The 21,473-nt window shown below is 57.8% G+C and overlaps 2 protein-coding genes across 2 annotated transcripts; one reads left to right on the top strand and one right to left on the bottom strand.

Moving 5' to 3' along the window:
* Nucleotides 1-275: 275 nt before the first annotated feature.
* NCLIV_016010 (conserved hypothetical protein) lies at nucleotides 276-12,090 on the top strand (the record flags this gene model as incomplete). The annotated part of the gene is made up of 8 exons (XM_003881793.1): nucleotides 276-716; nucleotides 1,369-1,681; nucleotides 2,251-3,266; nucleotides 3,837-4,886; nucleotides 6,174-6,783; nucleotides 7,590-10,852; nucleotides 11,117-11,214; nucleotides 11,517-12,090. 8 exons carry the CDS (start codon nucleotides 276-278, stop codon nucleotides 12,088-12,090), a joined length of 7,365 nt encoding a protein of 2,454 aa, XP_003881842.1.
* A 2,296-nt stretch (nucleotides 12,091-14,386) lies between these two features.
* NCLIV_016000 (conserved hypothetical protein) lies at nucleotides 14,387-21,211 on the bottom strand (the record flags this gene model as incomplete). The annotated part of the gene is made up of 7 exons (XM_003881792.1): nucleotides 14,387-14,626; nucleotides 15,099-15,229; nucleotides 15,825-16,889; nucleotides 17,070-17,256; nucleotides 17,843-18,434; nucleotides 18,765-19,921; nucleotides 20,402-21,211. 7 exons carry the CDS (start codon nucleotides 21,209-21,211, stop codon nucleotides 14,387-14,389), a joined length of 4,182 nt encoding a protein of 1,393 aa, XP_003881841.1.
* Nucleotides 21,212-21,473: the final 262 nt, after the last annotated feature.

Raw genomic sequence — 21,473 nt, 5'->3', positions numbered from 1 at the left:
TTCTGAAATCGTGAGGGTAAGAGCCCTCGGGTAAGACTGCCTCGTCTCCTCTGGTGAAAATGACTCCGTTGACTGCAAAAACGATCGGTGCGCGGGCGGTCGCGCCTGGCCTATCCAGCGCCTCCTCCGGGGGTCCGCGCGTCTTCTCTGTCTTCTCTTTGGCGAGGAGACAAGAGTCTTCTCTGGCGAAACAGACTGGCGAAGACGCACTCGCTGCTTCCTCAACGCGAGCGCCTCTCCTGACGAGCGCCGTCTTCGCTCGGCAACCTGCACGCATGCGATGGCCCCCGCCGCGTGTTCTGGGCAAAGAACCTCAGGAGAGAAAGAGAGACGGCGAAAGAGATTTCCGCGGAGGTCGAGAAAACGGACAGTCGCCTTCTTCTCTTCCTTCTCGTCATTCTCCGCGTGCGTCTCAGGACTCTTTCCTCGGTGTCTCCGCAGCGTTTCGCGGAGAGGCCTCCCGGCCGTGGAGTCACCGGGAACGGAGGGCGGTGGAGAGCGAAGGAGACTTCGCGGAGAAGAGCGAAATACAGAGACAAGAGAAACGGGCGAAGAGCGCGAGAGAAAGGGAATGCCTCTTAAAGCACGGGACAGAGAGAGTGAACGGGAAGGACCGAAATGTACGAACTATCACTTCCGCACTCTGTCGAGAGGCGATACGCCATGCCTCGCGGGGAGATGCTTCGCTCTTCCTCACGACGCTCTCAGCCGCTGCGGTGAGACAAATCGGAGGCATCAGACCAAACCGAAGACGAAAATGGGAAATCAAAGATGAAGGAGAAAATCAAAGATGAAGGAGAACAGCAAAGATCAAGGCAAAGAGAGACGAGAGACGGAGAAGCGAGGGAGCGGAGATGAAAGCAGCTTGGCTTTTAGACGTACTCGACACCTTTCTGGATGTCGGTTGTCCTCCGCTTCTCCGAGAGGTCCAGGCGTTTCCTTGGGTTTTCGTTTCTTTCCGGAGAATCAGCAGAGTGTCGGTTAATCTTTTTTGACGATCTTCGCGGAGGCGCGCCTGTTTCTTTTTCAGATGGAGAGGGAGAGGGAACGCATGAACGTCTCGGTTGGGAAAGCAGAGAGAACGCACTTTGAACCTTCTTCGTTGTCGGGTTTTGTGTTTAAGAGAAGCCTTGTTCGTCTCTTCCTGCTCACACGTGTGCCGTCTCCATCCCGCTCGTCTCGCGTCACTTTCTGCTGTTTTTCCGGCGCTCGTGATCTCTGTTCTCTGTCTCTTCTTCCCTCTCGCTCTGCAGCTCGTCTGCCCCCCTCTTTCCACTCCGTCAGCCCACACACTCTGCGTCTTTCTTCTCTCAGCCTTCTTCAAGTTCGTCCCGCCGCTTCTTCCTCTCCTCTTGCTTGTGCGTGCAGAACAATGCAGAACGGCCCATCGAGGTCTCGCAGACTCTGCATGTGTTGGCGAGCGTCTTTGCGAAGAAAGGGAAGAGAAACTTTTCTCTTTCCTTCCCGTCCACGGCGCCTCCCTCTGACCAGTCCACTGTCGCCCCCGGGGTCCGCATTGGGGCAGAGTCTGTCGACCGTCCCTCAAGTTGGGGCGCACAGGATGCGAGGCGAAGAGAAGAAAGAAACAAAGACGAAGTCGCGCTCCCTGAGGAAGTTGAACAGATTCTCCGTCTGTTGGCCGAGAAAGCAACACATCGGTTAGAGCTGATGGAACCAAAGTGTAAGAAAGGCTATCAACAGCCTTGCCTTTCTCCAGGCGTTCTTGTCTTCCCCCCGAGCGTGCTTCTTCTCTCCTCTCCTCTCTTTTCTCGCTCTCGCGGATTTCCTCTCAAGGCTTTTCTCTGAGCAAAGAAATTCACCGAAAAGACGCCTCTGGCGCTCGCTTGCTCGGACCTTTCGCTTCGGTCTGCGTTCCCACTTGTCAGTCTCCACGTTTCCGCGGAAAATGAGGATCTCCTTGCCCCCGTTTAATAGGCCGCCGAGTAGCACAACTGTTGCGCTTACTACCTCTGTATCCACACACACTTTGTATGTGTTTTGCGGGGTCTGCGTAGGCGCGCGTGCATTCAGGTACGGGTTGAAACACGTATCCTCGAATGCCCTTCTCCTCCGTACCTATATATTTGCTTCTGAGGATACACCTTTGCGTGCACAGGCGTGGCTGCACGCGTTTCCACTGTCTCGACAGCTGCGTTTCGCGGGTACCCTTTCATTCGGGGGAGGCGATGCGCCTCGTTCCTCTCTTTCCGCTCTTTCCATTCTCCCTGTCTTTGTTATGTCTGTTCTCAGCCATCTGCATCGTCGCGTCCTCCTTCACGTTGCTGAGGCGCTTTCCTCCGCGGGATCTCGCCGTCGGCCTGTTGAAGACGTTTCCGACTTTTCTTCCCTTCACTGCGAATGGTTATGACCTGACGTGCGCGGCCTCTTTCCTGGCGACGTTTCCGCGTCAAATCTGTGCAACGATCGATGAAGTGAATATCCGCCGGGCGTCTTTGCTGTCTCTCCCCTCTCGCGACTCCTCCGTTTCTTCACCGGCTTCTGCCTCGTCTTCCTCCGCCTCAGTGTCTCACGCTGCACTGTCTCCGGACCACCCGCCCGTTGCCGCTTCCCTTCTTCCTCCCTATCCTGCTCTCTGGCAAGACATTCTGATTCGCCTGCCTCACGAACTCGCGTCTCTCTCTCCCATTGCGGTTGCAGGCGTTTTGCATGCATCCGCCGCTCTGTCGCTCAGCCTGTCGGCATCTGCCTCTTCGTCTCTCGCGTCCAAGGAAGAGACACACTTCTCCTGGGTTTCAGCTCTTGACAGGCAGCGAGTTCTTCATAGAGACCTCGTTCTCTCCCTCAAACAAGGCAACTCTCTCTCTCTTTCTTCTCTCTCTTCTCCGTCTTCTCTGTCTTCTCCGCCTTCTGCCTCTGTCCTTCCTCAGTCGTCGTCTCTCTCCTTTCACCCTACGCAAGAAGGGGACAATGCCTCCCATGAAGGCCTTGCATGCCCGGGAGATTCTCTTTCGCTTCACTGGAGGATCCTGGAGAACCAGAACCAGATTCTCCGTTTCCAGAGAGCGGAGGTTTCCAGTTCGCTTTGGCCCGAAGCTCCAGAAGAAGCTGCGACTCCGGCAGCCGCTTTCGCGTTTTCGTCTCCCTCTCTCGCTTCTTCAGTGTCTTCTGTCCCTTTGCCCTCTTCGCGGGGCCTTGCGGCGCCGTGGCTCATCGAGGTTTTGAGGCTCCTGCAGATCCAGCTTCTGCGCCGCGTTCCGCAGGTTCTCGGAGTGGCCAAGCCTCAGCAAATCTCCAACATTGCTCACGTGAGGCGAACAACGCAAGGCGGAACAAAGGCGAAAAGGAAAACGGAACAGAAAGGAAAAGAAAGGAAACGAGAACGTGACGGCGGGGACAGGGAGGCCGTAGGAGTGTTTCAAGCTGCATCGACGCGTGCATGCGTGTGGGTGTCGCCGCCTGTCCATCGCCGAAGCCGAAGCTCTAGAAGAGCAACAACACAGAAGACACGAGCAGAGAAGACACAGGCGCAAAGAAGAAACCAACGAATTGAGCATGCATGAAGAGGAAAGGAGTGAAGGATAACGGTGAAGAAGAGAAGGCAGTGGACAGTCTGAGAAGACGGGGAGGAGAATGGGGAGCGAAAAGAGCGAGAGGGACAGAGAAGCGCGATTGTTGGACTTCGACGCGGGTACAGGAAGGACGTTCCGCGGTTTTGAGGACCTTCGAGAGAAAGGGAACGAAACGCATCGGGGCAGTCGTGAAAATCGGAACTAATCGGGGCATGCGCGAACAGACACGTGCACTCCGTTTACAAAGAAAGCGTGGAAGAAAGATCTTCTCCAGAGCGCCTTGTGTGTCGTGCTCTGTTTCTCCAGGATCTCCAGTGTCTGGGCTTTCTCTCGCCAGCCAGCGGGCCGCGCGGGCGGCATGCGCCCTCTTCTTCGGCTGCGGAGCCCGCGGGGGTTGACGCGCCGCAGGCGCCCTCGGGGCTGAAACTTTTTGACCAGCTTCTGGACGCCGCTACGGCGAATCTCGCGGATTTCTCCTGTCGCGACTTCGCCGTTTTCCTCTCCGCTGTAAGTCGGGTCGTCGAGGCTCTGAAGGGCGTCCAAGACGAGATGCTCGCCTTGCCGGGAAGCCCGAGCTTCGATGTCTCCCCTGGCGCCAGCCATGGGGCCTCGCAAGGCTCTGATCGAGACCGACACGAAGAGCGGGAAGCTGCACAAACGGCCTCGCTCACGCTTGCGTTGCGGCGTCTCGACGGATCCGGAGTCCTCGGGACTTCCCTTCTTTCGGTGCTTCCTCGCGCGAGTGCGAAAGATCTCCGCGCGCTCATCTCGGCTCTGCCGCGCATCTGGAACTTCCGAGACAGATCGCTCGCGCTCCACCTCAAGCTTTCTTCTCTCGCACCGCTTGGGCCTTCCCCCGAGGTGGGAGCGGCGCCTGTCCGGAGTGCAAAAGACAGTCACGCGCGGGAGAAAAAAGGCAGAGGAGGCGCGGAGGGTGCCCTCGACGCCGGGAGGGTCGGCGAGAGCCTGACGAGTCGCCAGCGGCAGCAGGAGCTCGCCCTGCTCTACAGTCTCCTCCAAAGGCTCCATGTGGGGCGGCAGATCCGGGATTTGGAGCCCAAAGAGCTCGCCGGCCTCGCCCTCGACGTCGTCCGCCTAAGGCCCCTCTCGGAGGCACCCGGCGCGACCGCGGCCGGCGCCAAACAGCGCCTCGTCGAGGAAACACTCTCCGCGATCTGTCGAGCCGTCCAGGACCGTCTCGCCGCCTTCTACCGCGTCGACGTCCAAGCAGAAGGGAGACTGACAGCAAGACGCGCGACAAGAGAACGAAACAGCCGAGACGAGAGCGGAGACATCTGGAGAGAACTGAGAGAAGCAGAAATCTCCGAAACAGACAGCCCCTGTCTTGGTGCTCAGGTGAGGCGGTGCTGCGGCTGGCGATGCCGACGCCGAGTGCAAAAGGCACCGGGCGGCCGACCACTGAATATGCAGAGGTTTCCGCTGCATGTGGATTCACACAGTTATGGGGAGCTTTCCAGTCTGGTGCGTCTCCGGGCACGGCCCCAGGAAGTCGGCGCAAAGAAACTGTGGAATCGATAGATCTGCAGCAGACGGTGAAAAACAACATGAGAGGAAGGGAAAAAACGCGAGAAAGGATGATGAATGATGACATAAAAACAGACAGTGTCCAGTCAGGCACTAACATTCACAGAGAACAGGAACAAGCTAGAGAACTCTAACGCGCCACCAAATATATATATATATATATATATATACATATATGTTTATGTTAGTGGCCTCGATGCATGCAACTGTATCTGCTTCTTTTTCTCCCTCTTTCGTGCTCCTTTCCGGCCAGTATGTGTTCTTCGTTTCTGTGGGCATCTCGCTCGTTTTCCCCGTTTTTTTTTTCACACGACGGGGTGCGATGAGGACGCTTGCTGCCTAGGCCTTCTAATCTAGGTCTCTCACCGATGCAGTCTGAAAGCTCACCTGCCTCTCTGTGTCTCTCCCTTGTCTCTTCCATGGCCCCTGATTCACCAGGCGATGACGGCACTTTTGTCGGCGTTGATTCACGCGTCTTCGTCGAAGATCTTGTGCCTGGAGTCCCGGGAACCGTCTCCGTTTCCTTTAGCAGAAAGACGTCTTCCCGGACTCTTGTCGCTTCTCTCTCTGGACCTCCTTGCATCCCTTCGACCGCAACGGAGCCCGAAGAAGAGACAGGAGCGGCGGGAAGGAGACACTTTGGCCAGTCAGAACGCCGCGGAGGCCGTGGCGCCTGCATTTGCCTCAGGTGACGCTCTCGAGGCGTACGCCGCCTGTCTCCTGAGGCGAGAGAGATATGGCGAACGTCTCAGTTCCTACCCTGCAGGCAGAAGGCAAGGATGCACATCGTCACTCTATTCTCCTTCCCTTCTTCCCTTTTCCTCTCTTCCCGGTGCGTCTCCTCCCTGTTCCGCGTCTGCTCTCTCCTGTCTTTTGTCGCCCGAGGAAGCATCAGCTGTGGGGTCTCCAGCGGATCCGCAGGCGGGGCCTGTCGCCCTGTCGACTGCGTGTTGGACTCTCACGCACTTCCAACGCAAACGCAGCAGCCAGGCGAGCGCATCTTTGGACCGAGACGCTTCGCAAGAGGCTTCCCAAGAGGCAGCAACCGACACGAAGTGTTTGCGTGAGGAGGAACCAAATCTACTGTCTTTCTCGCAGGCTTCTTCGAGCCCTGACTCGACTCCGGCTGTCCCGTTGCTCTCGTGGGAGAGGCTCGAGTCTTCGTCTTCCGGAGCGTCTCTCTCCCCTGCCTCTTCTCTGGCGTCTCCCTCTCTCGCGTCTCTCTCTTCGGATCTCCTCTGCTGGATCCTTCTCCGCTCTCTCCAGCAACTCCCCGCATTCGAAGTCCGGGACATTCTGGCCCTCGTTGAAACCGTGTCTCTTCTGGGCACGCCTCCCCAGTCGCCGCGCGTTTCTTCTCCTGCTGCTCCGCCGAGCCTTCACCCCCGCCTCGCGATGGCCCGTGAAGAGTGCGAAATGGGAGGGCCAGACGGCGAGAACCATCTGCATGCAGAGGTCGCCCCGCAGCGTCTCTCGCGAGAGTTCCTCCAGGCGGCTCTGGTGGCGTCTCTTCTCCAGGCGACCGCGGAGCGGCTGGGGCTTCTGGGCGAGAAGGCTGACCGGCCAAATAGGACCGGCACTGTCTCTTCTCTGCCTCCCATTTTTCCACTTCCACGCTGTGGCGAAGAGAGCCAAGCAAGCAAGGGCGACGGCGACCTCGCCACAGACACTCGCAACTTTTCACAAGGCCGTCTGCGGACCAGCGGAGGTACGGTTGACGCGACAAAAGCGGGAAGGGAAACCTCGCGTGACTCTCTAACTTGTCGAGAGGCGACCGCGCTGCATGCATCGACGTGCACCTGGAGCTCAGTCGTGATGTCTCTGTGTAGCCCTGGCGTGGGAGGAATTTTCGTCTCCACGTTCCTCTAGGGACGAATGCAGGTGCGAATGGATCGGGGCCATCTGGGGATGCAAGCGAGAAAACAGATAAAATGAGGATGTGCAGGTGCGTTGCCATGCGTTTAGGGTGATACGTATGCATTTATGGCTTCTTCGCGAGATCCTGGTCACAGACATACGTCTCTCCATACTCGTATATACGTATAAGTATATATGTGTGCATGCATGTGCAAGTGTGCGTAAGGATGTCCGTGTCCTTTGAGCAAGGATGGGGGAGCTCAGAAGGCAGCCCAGTTACTTAGACTGGTGCGGAGGCGTACAGCCGAGTTGGCGATTTCCAGCGAGGCCAAGAGCGGAGAACCGACGAACCCCCTCCGCAGCAGAGAGGCCGAGCACCCTCGCCTCGGCAGGCATTCACAGATCGAAGTCTCTCCCGCAGAGGGGCGTCGCTGTGTCAAGGTTCATCTGTTCGAGAGGACGCGGCTTTTCGGTGGGTGTGCTCGCCGACTGGAGAAGAGAAAGAGCCCAAACACACGACGCGAGCGCGAGGGGCACAGCGAATATAACTGGTGAAGCTTGTGAAAAAAAAGTGGGGAAGGCCAGGCTAGCGAAAGTGTTGGCACGGTCCCTGATGTGTTTGTTAGCCTGGATGTCTCTGTGTCTCTCTGCGTCCAGCCTGGACACCGGCGCATGTCTCTCTTCTTCTTTCGTCCTTTGCGCGCTTCGCGGCCTCGCCTGCGGTCCCCTTCGACCCGCCGCCTTCGCTCTTTCGCCCGCTGCTGCTTCACTTTCTTCTTCTTCTTCCCTCGTACAGTCTGTGTGATCTCCTGCGCTCTCTCTCCAGTCTCGTCCTGTATCGACCGTGCTTCGTCGTCGCTCTGGACATTGCGGCAGCGCATCTGGGGCGCGCCTCGCCACCCGGCGAAGATCCCTTTTCTCTCGCGTTTCCGAGCGCATCTCTTTTTCTCTCCACGCGGCCACGCCTGCTTCCCAGCGCACTGTCTCCCGCGGAAGAGCCCCTCGACGCAACGCGTCAGGAAGTCCTCCTGGGCGAGTTGTGGCGCCACGTGAGGTGGAAACTGCCGCGACACGCGCTGTCGGCTGCGCAGCTTGTCGACCTGAGCGAAGCATTCCTTTTTCTGGAGAAGGAGTTGGAGCGTGAGGGAACCGGCGGTCTGCGGCCTCTTCCGGGTCCGCTTTCTGTTTCGCGACGAAACGGAGACCTCGACGGAGACGCCGACGCGACGGCGAGCAGCAGAGAGCGGCGAGGGACAAAGAAAGCTCGTCTGCAGCAACGCCTGAATCCCGCAGCGTGGCGGAAATTTGTGCGACTTGGAGACGCGATTCACGACCGGTTCGCAGCTGTGAAAGTCCAAGAAGGCGAAGAAGGAAGCGGAGAACGAGGAGAAAGCGAGCCGGTACAGGGAGAGCAAGAGAAGACGCAGGGAAGCGGACGCACTGGGGTTCGGGTTTCGCAGTTGCGAGAAACCGATGAGGCGGCCTCGGAGACGCGAGAGAAGGCCGAAAAAGGCCCTGACGCGAAAGACGGAGAAGCGAAGGAAACGGACGAGGCGACCCGACCAGGCGACAGTGCGCACAGGCTGGAGAGGCGGAAGCGCGCGGGCAGAGAGGAGAATCGCCGAGCGCGAGGAACGGACGAGGAGACGACGGAGCTCTGGTGCCGCATCTTCCACGTCTGGGGACAAGCCGGGTGCAGAGATATGCCGTTTCTCGCCTTTGCCGCTTCCCGGCTCAGACGAAATCTCGCGCGGCTGAGACTGGAAAGGGAGGCGGGCGAGCGGGCGCCCCCGCGCAGCGAAGGCGCAGAGCGGAAACGGCCAGAGGAGACCGGCTTTCCAGACCCTCTAGCGGCCGGAGAGTTGAGAGGAGACGAAGACGTGAGTGCAGGATCAGACGAGAAGCCCGACGACCGCGCGCGAGTCAGTGCTACGCCCCACAGAGAAGAAGCGCGAGAAGCACGAATGCGCCGACACGCAAACAGAGACAGGGGAGAAATGGAAGCCTCGGTGACCGGACGAATCGCGCTTCTCGTGGATGCTGCGTTCGGCCTCGCTCGCCTCGGCTGTACGACGACAGAGGCGCATCCGCAGCTGCGGGCCGTGGCGAACGACACGCTGGGGGCGATTTTTGAGGAGGTTTTCTTCTTGCTTCGCCCGCGAATCCCGGGACGCCCTGTGGAGCGAGACGCAACTTCGCAGCCGACGCCGACCGAAACGAGGGGACCGACGAAAGCGGAGACACCTGCCTTCTTCGAAACCAGCGAACGTCTCTTCTCTCCGTCCGCTTCCCCTCCCCGTTCTCCTGCCTCATCCGAACAGTCTTCTTCCTCCTCGGTCTGCGCCTCTCCTCTCTCTGAGGGCGCTGTGTCCTCGCGGCTGTCGTTTGATCGCGCGCTTCGCCTGCTGGCTGCTTTCCTTCTATGGGAACCGCCTGCTCTGGGCCGCGATGTCGCCCTCGACTTTTTGGCGCTTTTCTGTGAATTCCCTCAGCTGAGTTGCGTCTTCGAGATGCCGAAGGACTGCAGACGAGGCTTGCAAGCGCGAAAGAGAAGCGAAGGGAAGGGAGGAGCGGCGCGAAAGGCAAGAGCGGGCGGCAAGTCCGGCGACGGCGCGAGACAGCTGAGAGAGATTCGCCAAACGCCCTCGCAGAGCACAGCCAACTTGCAGAGCACAGCCAACCTGCTGCGCTTGTTCGCTGCGCGGTGTGTGTTCCACTACGGTCTGACTGCGGACTCTGTTCTACGATGGAGCGCAGCCCGGGGTGGGCTGGTGGCCGAGAACGCTGCCGGTGAAGGCCCGGAAGAAAGGCGCGTCGCGAGCCTCGGCGAAGGACGCAGAGACAGGGAAGAAATTCTGGAGACACGGCGCAAGCTAGACGTGGCTGAGGTGTATATACAGCTGTTGAGGTCGCTGATGCCGTCTGAAGAACGAGGGAACCGCAGAGCGAGGGAAACGGCGAACGCGACTGAGTGGGAGGAGGACCAGCACGACGCGGAGTGCGGAATTTTGGCAGAGCGGGATTCGCGAAGCACGCAGGGGATCTGCAAAGGGGATCCGGCCCCGGTTTCGAATGGCGCCTCCGCGACTTCTAGGCGGATCGAAATCGACTGTCTCCTTGGACGTCTCCGCCGCCGATTCGCCGTTCAGGCGCCTGCGGCCTACGCCAGCGAGGCAGCGAGAGGCAGCCTCCCGGAACCTGAAGCCCGAGAGAAGCGAGGAGACTTCCTCGGTCAAAATCCACGAGCGGGAGAGACAGGCGCGCCTCACTGGCTCTTCGCCGCCGACTGCGGCGCGTCTCCGCGAAGACACGACGGTGTCTTCCAGGCGCTCGGAGACCAGAGGGAGCTCAGAGGGAGAGATGACGCAGAAGAGACTGCCGAGGGGGTTTCGTCGCAACGGGAGGAAGGACGCGTCGACGCAGGGGCAAACGCAGCGAACACGGAAACATGCGGGGACGGAAGCGGACGCTTTGCGCTCTTCGCCTTTGACGAGCGCGCGGCTGTCTTCGACGACACAGCGAGCGACGACGAAGAGACACTCACGTTGTCACCCTCTTCTCAGGATTTTTCTCCTCTTGCGCAAGACGCGCATGCGCCTGACGCACGTTGGAGCCCCCAAACGAAGGCTGGTGCGACGCAGAGAGTGCATGCTTCAACAAATGGCGAGCGCTGGCCGCGCTCGGCCTCGTCTTTGGGCGGGCGAGGCTCGGGTTCCTTTTCGGGCTCTCAAAGAGTGGAGGGATTGTCTGCGAACGCGGTTTCAGCCTTGACGGAAATCGAGCGAGACGTTCTGAGAAACCTCCAGAAACTGTCATCGCACCTTTTGTCGCCGGCCCACCGATTCCACCTGCAAACCGCAGTCTACGCGCCTCCCTACACGCTTCCCCTCGTCGACGCGACGCATCGAATAGCCTTCGAGGTCAGGACTTGAACACTGACACACGTCTGCGCATCCCGTGCACAGGCACCTAACTGAACACAGGCATAATCACATATGCATGTATGGATGTGTTTGTACATATATGCAGATATATATATATATATATATATGAGGATGCATATGCATGTATATGCAAAGATAGCTCGTGGTTTGTTTGGAGCCGGTAGTTGTCTTTTTGTTGAGTGAACTGTCGTGGTGGGCAAACAATTGTCGTTTCTTCGTCGCTTTTGTGTCGCTCTGCAGGTTGGCGCTTCCGAACATTTCTTCCGAGACCCGGAAGGAGCGGAAATCGAACTGACTGCCTGGACGTCGCTGCGTCGTCGCCTCCTTCAAGCCCAAGGGTGAGTGCGCAAAGCGCCTGGGAGCTGCGCAAGACACTGGAAATGCGTAAAACAAAATCGACACGTAGAAACAGATGTCGATGAGGCAATATGAATATAAATTGATAGAGATACAGATAGAAGTGCATAGATGTCTAGACAGATAGATACAAGATGACTATGTCTCACTTGATTGGCATGTGTCTGATTTTGTGGAGGCGTGTGCGCATGCGTGTAAATCTCGCACGCGTGCAGGCAAACGTATGTGACCGAGTGCACCGACGTGTGTGAGATGTGCGCCGACTTCTCCGTGGTCCTTTCAGGTGGCGTGTCGTTGCGGTCCCTCATTTTGAGTGGACGGCCCTCCCAGACCGTTTGGCGCGTCTTCGTTATCTCCAGCGGCAATTGCTGAAAGCCGTACTCTCTCGCGGCCTTCCTTCCCTCTCCTCTTCTGTGTCCACTTTCGCTGATTCCTCCCGTGCTGTGTCTTCCTCTGCCCCCGACGCTGCATCCTCGTCGCCTCTACTCCCTTCTCCTCCTTCTCCGTCTTCCTCCTCTTCTTCTTCTCCTTCTTCTCCTTCCTCCTCTTCTTCTTCTCCTTCTTCCTCCTCTTCTCCTTCTCCTTCTTCTCCTTCTTCTTCTTCTCTCGCGTTCGCCGCAGAGGGGGCGTCGCTGTCAGCAGAAGCCGATGGCGGCGCCACGCGACTCACCCGCGAGTCGTGGGATTTTTTCGAGGGCGCACAGAAGAGACAGTGGCGAGAGACCGGGCGCGAACACCCGAGCCGCGAGGGCGAGCACGATCTCGCCGAGGCACGGGAAACCCTTTTCGCGAAGCTCGGAAGGAAGCGCGTGGACCGAGGAGATACGCGCCCGCGCTGCCCCGCCGGAAAACCCTGAGGGAAGATCTCCGGAGAAAGCAAGACGAAAACGCTCGAAACGCGTGACGGAGGAAACCGGCTGGCAGGCAAGCGCAGGGGGACAAGAGGACGGGGCAGAGAGCGCGACGGAGGCCAGCGGAAAGGAGAGACGCAAATAAAAACAAAAGAGCGCCGAGTTTTTTGTGGACGAAAAAGGTCGGGGGCTGTCTCGTTTTTTGCGGCTCTCTGTCTACATAGTTTCGCTGCGAGGCTGTTGTGAAACCGGTTGCATTCCACTCGCTCCCCCCGTGTTCTCTCTGCATCCGGAAATGCACATGTCTTTCTTTCACCCAAGAGACGTGCCTTTCATGATGTGGTCCCATGCTGCCGTTCCTCCCTTGACGTTTCTTCTCGCGCGACTCGCGCCGCGTACACATTTGAGGAACTCTTTTTCCCTCGTGGAGTTCGAGTCACCTCCCGCAAGAGTGCCTGCCTGGGCGTGGTCTCCGGCTCTTTCTGCATGCGCATGCTTCCGGGAAGGTGGACACATACTGGGACAGTTTCCTTGTCAATTCGCCCGAGGCTTTCCCTGTCGATTCCTGCTCTCTTGGCGGAGAGCGTCCTCGGCGGCGCCATGTTTCCACCGTTCATCGCGCCCGCAGTCCGAGAAAGTGTCGCAACTGACACACGGCTGTCTGAGCACATTTATAACTATGTAGATGCACAGGCATATAAGTATAAATAGGTATGTGTATGCATATGTATACATGTATATATGTATAAGTGGATATGTGCGCATAGAGGCAGGCACGAATGGAGCGGCAGCGCGCGGGCGACATCTCTGCGAGCGATTCGACTTTGTAGACAGAGCAGCGCGTCGGCGCTAGGACTAGCGAAACATACAGGACATGCAGCTCGGCAGGCACGGTGGCGAGGTAGGTCGGGTAGCCTCCTGTTCGATGCCTCCACGGGCGCCTGGGCGTAAATACTCTGGGAAATATATCTGCAGACCGGTGCATCGCCAGACAGATGGACTCCCAGACATGCATGCATAGAAAGGAGCCTACACGGCGGCAGCTTTTCAGAAGGGACGTGGATGAATTGTGTAGGTTTTGGCGCGCCGTGTTGCTGCGAGTTAACCTATATACACACGTAAGTAGATAGATATGGAAATACGTAAATATGTGTGTGCAGTGTACGGGAGCATTTTTAAGCCAGGAACAGAGGTGCGGCTGTATATCCCCCGGAGACAAGCGAGAAAAGCACGTCCGCGGGGAATTCTCACAAATTCACAGGGTCTGTGTCTTTGACAAGAAAAGAACGGCGAAGAGCGAATCAGCTCCGCGGGCTTGAGACGAGAGACAGGCGGAGCGACGCGCGACCCATGAACGGGGTTGGCCTCCCGGCGAAAATCTAAACCTGCCACCGAGACACAAAGACAAACTCGGCGTCCCACAGGTAACCACAATATATACAAATATATATATATATATATATATGTAAATATAAATATGAATACACCGTTTACTTGTCTTTCTACGTTCAGCTGCAAACTGCTGCCGGCGCGATCCACGCCCTTCTTCCCGCCAACCGGCGCTCCCGTCTCTGTTATTCCCGCTCTGTTATCCACGTCCGTCACGACTCGTCTTCTGTCTCCGATTTCCTGCGCGCGTTCCGTCTCTCTTCGGGTGTCTCTGGATACGCGGCTGCGCTGTGGAGTTTCCAGGGCGCTGCGGCTCTTCCCCTTGCAAGAACTTCGCCGCCTCCGTGACCCAGCGAGCGCGCATGCTTGACGAAACTTCGCCGCCGTTTCCGCCACATCCGTCTCGCGTCTCGGTCGTAAAGCGACATTCTGGAAACAAACCGAAAAGGCCGCGCACACTGGGTACGCCCCTGCGTAAACGGCTGCCTGCATGTTCGCGGCCTTTACTCCCGGAGGCTGAGAGTCTCTCTGCCTTGAGTATACTGCGCGGCTACAACTGTGGCTGTTGATCGGACAGGTTCGGACGAGCCTCTCACTGCGCGGTGGCGAGAGGCGCCGCGGAACGCATGGACCGATACACACGCCCTTGACGAGGCTGCCGCCAGTAAGAGAGTGTGCATGCACGCATGCACGCGCAGGAGCCGCGACGAAGCTGAGGCGCCGCGTGCCTGGCGCCCGACAGCCTCGGAGGCAGAGGCATCAAGGCGACAGAAGGAAGGAAACGGGAAACAACGCCACGAAAGACGGCAGAGAAGCGTGCACCGAACGCAGCCGAAAAAGGTGAAAGTCCGGAAAGGCGCTGCCCAGGCAACCCAGGATGAGGACCCGTCTTAAACGTTCCCTTGGGGGCAACCTACGGCATCTCGGCTGCGGTGTTGATCCACGCTTCGAGCTCCTCGTCGCTTCGCCTCTCCTCATGGTCTCCATCTCCTCGCTCTTCGGGTGCCTCCGTCACGAGAGGCCGCAACCCTTCGTTCATGAGCAGGGGCTTCAAACTCTCCATTCTCCGACTATAAGACGGCAGCACCTTCAGTTCCGCTTCTCCTGCGCGAAGCGTGTCCCCTTCCTCTGCCCCGGCCTCGAGGAAAAGTTGCTGGAAAACGACGAAAGGCGAAGCGAAACCAGCAGAGAGGCAGCAGAAGGTGTATGCACGGAACCGCCAGTTACGGACAGGGAAAGCGGCTCGGAACACAGGGATTCAGATTCTCCAAGCGGCAAAAATTCGCTGCGGCGCAAAACCTCCACGGAAACCCAGCATTTGAAACTACGTGCATACGCACACTCACGTACGTCAGAAATAAATATGTATAAATACATATACGCATATGTGCATCTTTAAACCGTCTGTAGTTCTGCGGATGCATCGCCATGTAGAGACAAGCTGGCCAGCACCCATCATTACCAGATTCGTGCTGGAAAGAGGCAGAGAGAAATTGGTTTCCACGGAGGAATTCTGTAGCCACCACGCGACTGGACAGGGGGTATGACAAGGGAGTCCTTTGGCAGGCGCCACGGTGGGTAAAAGAAAACGAAACCACAGGTGGGCACATCCTGCGCCTGCTCACCTCGATAACGCCGCGGGCGGCGAGCTGTCTGTACAGGCGCAGAGCGGCTGGGTTGTCAAATTCCTTCACTTGGCGTGTGAGGGTGTCGATCAGTGTCCCCGACAGACGGAAGATCCGCCCTGTTTTCTTCTCTGAAAAATCAGAAAATGCAACTCCAAAAACACTCAGTGCCCCCATCACCGTATACACCCCACAAACAAGCACTCTTACAGGAGAATACTCACCCAGATACATCTAAGCCTCCCCTATGCCCGTGTGCGTCCACACAAACATACAAATATTCAGACAACGATCTGCCTGTCTGTTCATTTGCCTATATGCATATATATATATATATATATATATGCATATATATAAGCATATATACATATACATACATATACATACATATACATACATATATGTGTGTATGTACATTCAGGCGCATGCATATCTGTATGTGTTTGAGATATACCAAGAGGCAGAGAAAGCGACGTCGCTGAACCACAGCTGCTTTGTGCTGCGTTTCCTTGAATGCACTGCAGAACCTGCATTGCCCAAGTGGATCGCCTTCCCTCGAAAGAAGGTCGCATGCACCCTCAGCATCGACACAGAGCTAGCTGTTTGAGCGAGAGAGCGGGACCAGTGGCGAAAACGAATGCCCACGCAAATGCACGCGGATCCCCCATCGCCAGCAAGCCCGACCCAGATATGCAGGGGTGAACGTGTGACGGGTTGTTCCCTCACTTTTTTTCGGGTTTTCTAGTTCTTCCTCCCACTTCCACTCCAGAGCAACTGGCGTTCGCGGCATGGCGGGGAACGCGTCGGGCTCCGGTTCTCCGAGTTTCTCTTTGGACGAAACGAGGCCACGCGGCCCGGCCTTTGCTTTTTTCCGTTTCTTCCGAGACGCGCCTCGCTTCGTTTCCTGCTCGTCTGGCCTCCGGAGCCCTTCACTCGCCAGCAGCAGCCTCAGCCGCCGCTCCTTCTCTCCGTTCGCTGCGAATGCGGACGCCGGGACGCGGTCCGAACCGCCTTGCCCCAGTTCTTCTCCTCTGCACTCTCCGTCCTCTTCCTCGCCTTCTTCTTCCTCGCTTTCTTCTCCATCGCCTTCTCTACCGTCTCGGTCGTCTTCGCCTCCTCTATCGTCTCGGTAGTCTTCGCCTTCTCTACCGTCTCGGTCGTCATCGCCTTCTTCTCCCTCCGCTTCCAAAGCAGCCGCGTGGAGGTCCGCCCCCGAGTCGAGTGTCGTCGGGCGACGGTCACTTCCCGTTCTCTCAAGCGCGTTTTGTGGGGACGCGAACGGCGTCTGCTCCGTTTCTTTTGTCCGCAGAGAGACGCCCGGAGAAGAAGAGAGACTCTGCCCCACGAATTTCCGTCTGCGCAGTCGCCTCTGTCTCTCTTCTTCCAAATCTTCCCACGCGTGAATGCGCACGGCGTGCTCGCCCAGGGGTCGGTACAGATCCAGAAGACGCTCGACAGATAGCGGCGACGAGCCAGCAGAAGGCGGAGACAGAGAAGGGGAAACAGACGGAGACAGCGCGGGAGCGGAGGACGAAGGTGAGGAGCGATTCCGAGGGAGGTCGGTTCTCCGTCCATTCTCTACCGCCGCTGCCCCAGGCTCCAAAGACCTCCGCGTAGTCTCAAAACGCGGCGAAGGAGACAACAAACGAAACGGAGAAAAGCGAGGAGACGACGACGAAGATAGCGGACGGTTGCTTGGGAGTTGGGTGTCGGTATGCGAACCGACGTAGAGGCTACGAAGAAGCGTCTGCGTCTGAGAAACCAGTGAGGCAATTCCTTCCCCCGTTCGGGCTGCAGGCGCACACGGAGAAGGACAGAACAGGAAAAGAACAGGCCGGGGGAGAGCACCGTGAGAAGAAGATCCGCAAGACGAGACGTGACACTAAAAGGCAGAAAGAGGAGAGAAGCATGGACGGGAGAAGTAGGAAACAGCAGGAAACGGGAAGACCCAAGAGTTTGTTTTTGTCTCACCAGAGACGGGAAAGATTTTCCGGTTGTCGGTGAAGGCGCGAAGAGACTCCACCGCCTCCCGTAACTTCGCACGGGAAGCGCAGAGATCAATCTTGGACAGGACGATGATTCGCGGGACGAGCGAGGCACCCGGCAGGCCGCTGTGGAGAGCTCTGCAGAGGCGTTTGTAGCCTTCCACAATTTCAGACTGAGACGCCCACAGCAAAAGATACGAAAGGCACGAGAAAAGAGCCCAGTCCAGCGGGAGGGCGCAGGGAACGACGCAGACAAACGCATGAAAGCTGCCAGGAGGCATGCACAGGCATGTTCTCTTTCCATCCGGGCGCCTGCTGGCTGAAAGGCGGCTAATAACGAGAAAACCTGATGCCAAGGCGCATGCACACATGTGTCTCTGCATGCAGGTTCTCAGACATGGGCATAAACGGGGACAGGCAGTGTTTTGCAAACAAACAGAGGCATCGAAGGCGTCAGGTGAGAGAGCGACTGTCAACACTACTGCTGTCGGAGAAGAGACAACGTTCACGCAGGTGTATCTGCGAATACTAGGGATTGATGTAGATAGGTAGATTCCCGTGCGCAGACTAAATATATGGATGTACGTGGAGAAATACAAATATATATTTATTTGCTTTTGTGTCTGCAGGTTTATGGTCGAGCCTCTCCTCGGTGGTACGCACATTTTTGCACATGTGAATTGTCTCTGCGGGGGCTTATGCGACTTCGGCACCGAAGCGTTTCCCTCCTTCCTTTTCGCTCGGCTTTTTTTCACTTACGGGTCTGGAGGCATCGATCACCATGCCTGTCAGACGACACGCCGCGAGACCGCCGAGAACTGATGCAGAAGAGGAAAAAGCCGGGGATGAAAAAGTAGGCGAGGAACGAGGAGAGGAAGGATAGGGAGACAGATTTCGGTTCTCCAGCACCGTGTCCGGAAGTCCGGGGCTGTCGAGAAGAAATACTGTGCTTCCTCGTTCGCATCCCTTCAGCGGGTCCAGGGCTGCGCGTCTGGGGCCGGGCAAAAGACCGTGCAGCGGATTCGAGGGCTCCCGAAGTGAAAACACATCTTCTCCGAAGCCGTCGTTTCTCTTTCGCTCCGACGCTTCAGCGGCTACAGGGTCTGGCGGAGACGGCCAACAAACCAGAGTCGTCGACCTGTCCCCAGGAAGCGAGAGAGACATGAAATTAGAAACGGAAGAGGACGCGGCGGGCATCTTCTGGGAAGCCATGCTCGACGCCGCCTGAAGGAGAGACGTTTTCCCAGAACCTCGAAAGCCTACGACGAGAACGTCCGCGAAATTTGGAATTACGAGCAGGCGGCGCCTCTCGCCTTCCTGGCCGCGTTCGACCGTGGTTGGGTAGCGATTGCTGAAAAAGAGCGAAAGAAAGAAAAAAGGAGACACTGGCAAGCGAGACGGGACAGGGAGCGGAGACACGCGGGGACGACGACAAAAAGCAGATACGCGGAAAACACGCAGAGTCTCCTCTAAACCCGAGGCAGGACGCAGAACGCGCAGGTGTCCAGCGATCCGAGATGAAACAAACGAGCGCGAGAACAAGAGCGAAAAGGAAACGAATCAAGGGCGGGGCAGCGAAGAGACCATCCAGTGCGACTAAGGTTCGGCGATGTTCTGAGCGCGACAGGAAGCAGCCAAGGAGAAAGAAAAAGTACTTTGAGGACTCTCTTTCGGCACTTACGTGTTTGTGAGGAAGGCTGCGTTGCCTCGCCCGCCCCTTCCTCCCCGAGCAAGAAGAAGCTGCTGGCCTGCGCGACTGAGATACACGCCGTGAATCGGTGTCTCGTGGTTCTTCTCTTCCCCTCCGTCCTCTCCTTCCTCTCCTTTCTCTCCTTCCTCTCCTTCCTCTCCTTCCCAGCCTCCACGAATCGCTTCTTTCTCTCCGCCTCTCATGCGTCCTGTCGCTTCCTTCTCTATCCCTCTGTCTGTGTCTTCTGGCGACCGCCTCCGCATTTCCTCGCTCCCTGTTCCCGCCCGTCTGTGTCGCGTTTCATCTTCTCTCTTGATTCGTAGCCGCCGCAATGCTTCTCCTCTTGCTCCGCGACTTTCTTCCTCCTCCTCGCCCTCCTCTTCGTCTGTGTCTCCTTCATGTCTTGGTGTCTCTGCCGCGCTCTCCACTTCCTCCTGGATGTTGTCGTCCTCCTTCGCCTTGGCCAGGCGTCTTCGCACCCTTCCTGCCGCAGGCGTCCGGCGTCGCTCTTCGTGTATCTTGGTCCCCGCCATTCTCCTCTTCTTCGCAGGACGCGGGGCCTTCGAGTCAAAGAGCGAAGCGAAGAAAGCCTCCATGGCGTCGTCTTCCTCGGAACGATTTTCTGTGTCTTCCCCGTCTTCTGCTGCAAGCCCGTCTCGCTCGAAAAAGAGTGTGTCTTGTCTCGTAAGCGTTCCACCGTCTTTCCTTTTCAGCCTGAACGCGCTGCGACGCGTTTCGCTCTTCTCTCGCTTGCTGCTCACGCCGCTTTTTCCTCCACTCTCAAGAAAGTCGCCAAACATGCGAGCAAACGCAGCAAAGGCCTCATCGTCGTCCACTTCTTCCCCCATGTCGCTCTCTTCTCCATCTTTTCCCTCGCCTTCTTCGCCGTTCTCTTCTCGTTCGTCTTTGTGTTTTTGGCTCGTGCCTCTGCCTCGTCCCTCTTGAGAAATTCCGTCGTTGTCGCCTTCTTTGCCGTGCATGCGGAGCATCGCCTCCAACCCCTTGTCAAGCAGTGCATCCTCGTCGTCGTTTCCGTCTTCTTCTTCCTTTCGTCTCTCCTTCAACTCCCGCACGCCCTCCTCGAGATCCGTCACATCCAAAACGAGGGTGTTGGGCGGCACGGACACGCGCTCGTGCTTCCCTGCACTCTGCACGAGAAGGCGAGAAAACACGACAAAGAGAGGCATGCATTCCTGCTTGGCTCTGCGTGGAAAAGGATCCGCAAAACACCCTAGTCACACTCACCAACAAGCCTCCACGTCTGACACAGAGGCGTCTTCGCGCCGCACACCCAGCGACACAGGCAGACGAAATGACGCATCCGCTCATGCATGCAGAGTCTCGAGATTCGAAGAAATCGGGTTTGTCTTCGATCTTGGCGCGCGTCGCTCTCCGTTCTTTGCCAGTCGAAAACGCACGGCATCCCCTTCTCCGGTAATGTCTACGTGACGCACGCAGCGCTTGCAGACGATCCGTGTATGGGACAATAAGATGTTGTTCCCGCCGACCCTCCATTAGCAGTCGTGTTTCAGAAGGGGTGATCTGTGTTGGCAGTCTAAGTACTCGCAGTCTCGCTGTTCTCTTCTGCCTTTCCGTCCCCACGCCTCCCGCCCGCTCTCCGCACTCACCCCTTGCCGCATCGCGCCCTGGCCCCGGCCGCCATCTGCCGCCTGCCACACGCCTCGCTTTCTTCTGCTTAGATCTTCCGCGTCTCGCTTCTCTCCACGAGTCAGCGACGCCTTCTCTCGTGTTTTGCGGCGCTGTCTCCCAGCCCGCGCCGGAGTCGTCCCTGCCGCCTCCGCCTCTGTCGCCGCCAGAGCCGCGTTCCCGTCTCTGTCTCCCCGCAGTTTCGGACACGTCGCGAGAGCCTGCTGCTCGCCTACAATCAGGAGAACGTCGCCGCCCTTCCCACCCGGCGCTCCATCGGGTCCTCCTTTCGGCAGACTTTTTTCTCGGCGAAACGAGACGCAGCCTTCGCCGCCGCTGCCTGCCGCGGCCGTGATCGTCTTGGGAGGGAAAAACAGAAACGAGAGCTCAGGCTGCAGAGCGGATGGGCGACGGCCCGCCGCCAAGCGGGAAGGCGACTCGGTGCCCCGAGGGGAGGACGAAGCAGAAGAAACGGAGACACCCGGACGAAGCCTCTCGAACGCCGAAGGAGAGACTTCTTGCTCTCTCTGATGTCCCCCGTCTCTCCCACTTATCTCTTCCCTTGTCTGCGCTGCTTCTTCTCCCTCTCCATCTTCTCCCTCTCCATCTTCTCCTTCTCCATCTTCTCCGTCTCCATCTTCTCCGTCTCCATCTTCTCCGTCTCCATCTTCTCCTTCTCCATCTTCTCCTTCTCCATCTTCTCCGTCTCCATCTTCTCCGTCTCCCTCTTCCAGCTGGCTACGCGTCGAGTGCGTGTTGTAGTACGCAACCAGGGAAGGCGGCATGAGCATCCAGGGGGGAGGGAGAAGAGCGGAAAGAGGCAAGTCGCTGAGTTGTGCACTCAGCGCGCTGCGTTGAGGGCCCCGCTTCTTCCCGCTTTCTCGGATGAAGCCTGTTGACAGCGTAGAAGGCGGGCACCAAGGCAAACAGCCCGACGAAAAAACCGACGAAGCCGCCGGCAGGAGAGACGAAGGAGGAACCGCAGCGAGAGACGAAGGAGGAACCGCAGCGAGAGACGAAGGAGCCAGGGTGCAAAAACCGGAGGAAAGTGGA

The sequence above is a fragment of the Neospora caninum genome, chromosome VI (assembly GCF_000208865.1).
Source record: "Neospora caninum Liverpool complete genome, chromosome VI".
Classification (NCBI taxonomy): Eukaryota; Apicomplexa; class Conoidasida; order Eucoccidiorida; family Sarcocystidae; genus Neospora; species Neospora caninum.
The sequence above is the reverse complement of the archived record's forward strand: the minus strand, read 5'-3'. Positions and strand labels throughout refer to the sequence as shown.